The 5,819-nt window shown below is 48.9% G+C and overlaps 2 protein-coding genes across 2 annotated transcripts; one reads left to right on the top strand and one right to left on the bottom strand.

Annotated features, from left to right (window-relative positions):
• The first annotated feature begins 1,191 nt into the window (after nt 1-1,191).
• On the top strand, nt 1,192-2,589 carry LOC102722937 (50S ribosomal protein L5, chloroplastic). The gene is made up of 3 exons (XM_006649242.3): nt 1,192-1,563; nt 1,697-1,897; nt 2,089-2,589. Exons 1-3 carry the CDS (start codon nt 1,264-1,266, stop codon nt 2,422-2,424), a joined length of 837 nt encoding a protein of 278 aa, XP_006649305.2. The 5' UTR covers nt 1,192-1,263; the 3' UTR covers nt 2,425-2,589.
• Nucleotides 2,590-2,594: 5 nt separating this feature from the next.
• LOC102719190 (probable polygalacturonase) lies at nt 2,595-5,536 on the bottom strand. Its single transcript, XM_015835424.2, has 6 exons — nt 5,480-5,536; nt 5,030-5,347; nt 3,949-4,069; nt 3,662-3,836; nt 3,515-3,585; nt 2,595-3,421 (listed from the first exon to the last, which is right to left on the bottom strand). The coding sequence occupies exons 1-6, from the start codon at nt 5,501-5,503 to the stop codon at nt 2,739-2,741; spliced, it is 1,392 nt and encodes a 463-aa protein (XP_015690910.1). The 5' UTR covers nt 5,504-5,536; the 3' UTR covers nt 2,595-2,738.
• Nucleotides 5,537-5,819: the final 283 nt, after the last annotated feature.

The following is a 5,819-nucleotide window of genomic DNA, read 5'->3' as shown; positions in this document are numbered from 1 at the left end:
TAATTTTCTGGCTGTATCGTGCTGCTGACAGCGAGATTCACAGAAAAAAAAAATATTGCTTTTAAATTCTTCGTTTGCCAACATTCTGTATCTCCTTGTTGACGAGATGTGCCGGGTGTTAATATGAAAATGATGGCTGCTGGTTGGTTTTTGACCGTGGACAAGTATTGATGAAGCTGCATGGTCAGTTCATTAAGGCCCTGCCAATTGACAGCTGCTTCTGGAGGTCAGGTTAATGCAGTTTATCAGTAACTAGGTTGCAAACAACTATAACAAGGAAAATATTTTATCAGTTATGTGTTTATAATCTTGATGGCGAGTCGATCCTCTCCCAGGATCAACGGTCGTGGCATTGCTGATTTGCTGTTGTTCAGTATAACAATGTAGGGCAAGCAACAGCGTGTGATCTGGGACTTTCAGATCAGGTTCTAGTGATTGTCCCCTGGAATAAAGAACTGCATGTTACTGCACAGGATTAGTTAGGCACGCATGTGACGAGGATCCTCGTCGTGATATTCTCTCCATTTTCCAATGTTGATCAACCGTGGCAGATCTCCTGCTGATCTGCCTGGAACTGTTGCTGGGTTCTCTGAGTTTGTTTGCTCTTGTTTAGTTCGGCGTATTTTATGAATGCAGCCATCGCTTAGTTACATACCAGTACTGTACTGTAGTGCATCATGGTCACGGATTCGAACTCATCACTGTTACCCGTTGACTAAAACAATATGCATATCATAACTGAGCTTACACAGTGCAGATTTGCAGCTGTTGACTCATGTAACTTAACACTTCTCATGCTATCCATAACCTTGAGAAAGTATCACGAGGCAAAATTTTGGTACTGGTACCTAAATACTAAAAGGTACTAAATTTTATACTAAAATTTTAATACCTAATAGCACCCACTCAAGAACCGTAAAATTGTTCCCTTTTATATTGGGGGTGCAAGGTCTGAAGCCTGAAACCTCTGAGCCTGGCTCTGAATTCTGATTCTTCTTGGCTCTTGACTTCACTCGAAGGGCTAAAAGCAAAAAAAACAGGGCCCATTAAATATGGGCCTGAATGGAATATATGAAAGGCTTTGATAGGCCTAAGGCCCGAAGCAACGTCGAAAAAGTTTGATGGGCCTAAATGGTAACGAGAAGGCCCATATAGGGGGGCAAGAGAGGTAGCCAGCCACAGCCAACTCGCCTTATCCCGTCATCCACCCATGGCATAAAGCTGCCTCCTTTGCTCCCACCTCGGTCTACTGCGCACGCTCCAATGGCGGCCACGGCTGTGACCCTGCCGTCCTCGCCGGCCGCCTTCCCCGTCGCCACCGCCGCCGTCTCCTCCTCCCGCACCCGCTGCCTCCTCCTGCGTTCGCCGCCTCCCCGCCGGGCTCTCCGCGTCGTCGCCGCCGCCGCGGCCGACGCGCCACCCAAGCCGCCGCCGACCTCGCCTTCCGGCATCGTACTCGTCGACCCCAGCGAGGCCCAGAAGGTGCACCGACTCAAGGCTGTGTACGACCAGAAGGTGGTCCCCCTCATCACCGAGGAGTTCGGCTACACCAATGTCCACCAGGTGTTCGACCTCTGTCGCCCTTCTCACCGTTCTAGGATAGCCATGGCCATTTCTTTGCGTAGCTCGGAAAATTCGACCGTGCTTCGAAAATTGAGCTTAGAGGTGCGTATTTTGGTTGTCGATTTTGATTTAGGTTCCCAAGATCGAGAAGATAGTAGTGAATTGCGGGTTGGGGGCGGAAGCCGGTAACTCCAAGGGGCTGGAGGCCGCCATGAAGGACCTCGCTAATATCACCGGCCAGTGGCCCGTCAAGACGAAGGCCAAGAAGTCTGTCGCCAGTTTCAAGATCCGCGAGGGGAACGCCATTGGCATTGCCGTCACGCTCCGCGGCAGGGTGAGTCCTTTGTGTCATCCTTGCTTCCCAGCAGTGCATATATGTTGATTTTTTTTTTTGAAGAGTGTGCATATATGTTGATGAATTGGGGAATGAAATTTGAACATAATTTGGGAATTTACCTGAAGTATGTGTCACAATTACAAGTATGTTTGATCATCGAGCTTAATTTGCCTGTGGCATTGCGACAGGTAATGTTCAACTTCTTGGATAGGCTTATCAACCTTGGGCTCCCTAGGACCATGGACTTCCTTGGTGTCAACCCCAACAGCTTCGATGGCCATGGCAACTACAGCATCGGCCTCCGTGATCAGGGCGTGTTCCCGGAGATCCCGTACGAGGTGGGCGGGAAGAAGAACGGTATGGACGTCTGCATCGTCACCACCGCCAAGACGGACAACGAGGCCCTCAGGCTGCTCACCCTCCTCGGCATGCCGTTCTCGGAGAACATCAAGTCCGGCGTGCTCATCCGGAAGAAGAGGTTGAAGCGCCACCACTTCATGAGCAAGGGCAGGGGAAGACGGTGATGACCAACCCGCTGTCTCGGCACGTTGAGCTCCGCTTCTCACTTTGTCAATTGTCATATTTTTCTTGCAAAGTTTCGTTTAGAAGTTTGATCATCCTGCTGTCTTCTCACCTGCTGTTCTTGCTGTACGAAAACAAAATGGAAAAGCTTTGCTTTTGTCAGGTCATATCTCGGATGAGCAATCTTATATGGATTGGATGTAAAGAGATTATTCTGCAGCATTTTCAAACTGGTTGACTTCACTACGACTAAACCATACATATCTCTCTTCGGTCTTAGGCATCTCATCATACTATAATCCTATATCAGTATAATTCAGTAGCTACATTTTGGCAATTCCGGCGGGCCAATGACGAGCTCGTCCTCCGGGAAGGCGCATGGCTTGCCCGCCGCCCCGAGCTCCGGGCACGGCTTCGGCGAGACGTCGGAGGTGACGCCCTTGACGTCGGTGCAGTTCCATTGCAGCTTCTTGGCGTCCGGCGCGAGCTGCGCGGTGACGTTGGATATGCAGATCCCGGTGTAGGGGTCGTTGGGGATGCCCTCCATCCTGCCGGCCATGGTGACGTTCTCGGCGAACACGTCGCTGTAGTTGATCCCGGTGACCTCCGGCAGGGCGTTGGGGTCGGAGGAGTTGTCGGGGTGCTGGCCGTAGTTGCCGGTCATCCAGAAGACCCACTTCATGGTGTGGAGGCTGAGGCCGCGGACGAAGACGTCCTTGACGAAGCCGCCGCGGCCCACGCCGGACTTGATCCTCACGGCCGACTCGGTGTCGATGGCGACGTTGTCCACGGCGCGCACGTCCTGGATGCCGCCGGACATCTCGCTGCCGAGCGCGATCATGGCGCTCGTCGGGGAGATGCACGTGAGCCTCCGGATGAGGATGTGCTGGCTCGGCTTGTTGAACTTGATGCCGTACTGGTCCCAGCCGCTCTTCACGGCGATGCAGTCGTCGCCGGACACGATGTAGCAGTCCTCGATCTTCACATGGGAAGAAGAATCTGCACCATGGACAGCCACAAGAAGAGCTATCATCACAACACCGATGCTTCTTCCTCATTGCAACACTCATCAAGTGCAAGGTGACCTATTACCTGGGTCGATTCCATCAGTGTTGGGCGAGTGGACAGGCGCAAGAATGGTGACGCCACTGATGGTCACGTTGCTGCCCAGCACAGAACACAGAAGGTGAGCATCATGGCTTCATGATTCAGCTCAACTGAATTTTTGTTGATTCTTACGTGCAGTAGGTGGGATGGAGATTCCACGACGGCGAGTCGACGAAGGTGACATTGGAGATGATGATGTTGTCAGAGTAGAGGAGCTCGAGCAGGTAGCCGCGAGTGTAGGTGAGTTCCTTGGCGTGGAACTTGTCCCACCAGACTTGGCCCTGTCCGTTGATCGTGCCATTCCTACCTGAAACATTGTCCGTTTAAGTATATCTACTGCTAAATACCCTCATCACAAGTTCAGAACAGATTCAGCGAATGCTGGGAATAATAACAGTCTTGATGTGTTGCAAGAGTACCGGTGATGATGACATCTGTGAGATTTGATCCTGCAATGAAATTGCTGTATCTTGGGCCAGGCTCGTCCCTTCCTCTTCCGTAGGATGGCAGGGGAGCTATCAGAGGCCAATCTTCCAATTTCTGTAGAACAAAATGAGACATAAGCCAGTAACCGATAACTGAAAATGACTGAACAAAAACATATAAGAGGGCAACCATATACTCCATCTGTCCAATATTTTAAGATTTTTTAGCTCTTTCTAGATTTATCAAATAATCAATATACGGTTTGTAATGTCTAAATCAATTAATCATATATATATACATATTTTAGACAATACTAGAAAAAAGCATATTATGGAATGGAGGGAGCGGTAAATTTCTGAGATGACATAGCAGAAGTTTTGTCCTAGTTTTGTACGGCACGGTAAGCAACTGAAACAGGATTACATTAAGATCGATTGACCTTCAAGGCAAATGGTCCAAACTAAACAGCTACCTGATCAAAAGCGGTAGAGGTACAAGCATTCAATAGCCACCCAACTCATCCTTGCAATGAGGCAACCACTGCAAAGAACACTACCGTTCTCTAATTCTCAGCTCGCAGTTCTTGGCGCACATTTAAACGCCGCCTTTGATACGATCTCCTTACATTTCTAGGGGCAACTAACATGTAAATTTCATTACCAAGAAATGCAAAATTTAAATTTTTAATCTTAAATTTAAAATTGATTTTAAGAATTTTTTTTATCATAGTTTATTTTTCAGGCTTAGTTTTTAAATTGCTAAAAACATGTATATAAAAGTTTTACTTATAATTTTTCTCATTTTCAAATATACTGTTTTGTTTATTTGTGGAATAAGAAAAAGACGAGAACTTTCTTTTTTTTTGGGACGTACTGAGTACTATGAAAAAAAAAGGCATTGTCCCTCGCAAAAGCGAGCACCTACGCCAACAAACGGCCAAGTAGGCATGTGACTGTTGGCCCATGCGTCATGTCGCCACAGTGATTACCACCGTCAATGAGCGAGATAATGCGCAGTTAATCGTCGCAAAAGAGAGAGACAATGCAATCGATGTGTTTGATGGCCGGAAATCACCTGGGAAGCGAGGATCTCGGCGCCGTGGTCGAGGAAGAGGGTGAAGTGGTTGGTGAGGTTGAAGGGCCCCGTCAGCCACCTCCCCTTGGGCACCACCAGCGCCGCGCCGCCGTCGCCGGCGCGCCTGGACAGGTCCGCCACCGCCCTGGCGAACGCCGCCGTGTTCGACCTCTTCCCGTCCCCGACGCCCCCGTACTCCGTGATCTTCGCCACGTGCTTCCGGCACCCCGCTCTCGCTCCCGCCGCCGGCGACGACGACGACGCGCCAATGCTGCTCGCGCACAGCGCCAGCGCCAGCGCGCAAACCGCCGCGGCCGCCTGCGATAAGCCAAAATTAAATTTTTTTCTCCTTGGTTCTAATGACGAGAGCACCAAGAAAATCATCGTAGAACACCACGGAGAAAAGATTGGGTTCGAGGGAGACAGAATCACGGAGAGAGTTTTACTCACATGCAGCATTCTTCTTGAGGCCATTTGGAAATCCGATAAGATAGCAGCAAGAGGCAAATCAGGGCGAGAATTTCAGAAATTGCTTACGTTTATATATAGGCACAGGAGGCCAGGAGCGCCTAGACACGCGGAGGATATTACGGCTTTGTCCTCTCTATCCATTCCTGCCTATATTAACCCCAATAATTTAAAAAGTAAAAGTAGGTTTCACCAACGTATTGCCTCCGTTTTTTATTTGGAGTGCTCGACTTTTGAATTTACGTCCATTCGTTTATTCAAATATATATATATATATATTAATTTGTTATGATTTTTTATTAGTTAAGAAATTTTAAGAATA

The sequence above is a fragment of the Oryza brachyantha genome, chromosome 3, assembly GCF_000231095.2.
Source record: "Oryza brachyantha chromosome 3, ObraRS2, whole genome shotgun sequence".
In the NCBI taxonomy this organism is placed as follows: domain Eukaryota; kingdom Viridiplantae; phylum Streptophyta; class Magnoliopsida; order Poales; family Poaceae; genus Oryza; species Oryza brachyantha.
Note: the sequence above shows the minus strand (reverse complement) of the source record. Positions and strands in the feature narration are given on the sequence as shown.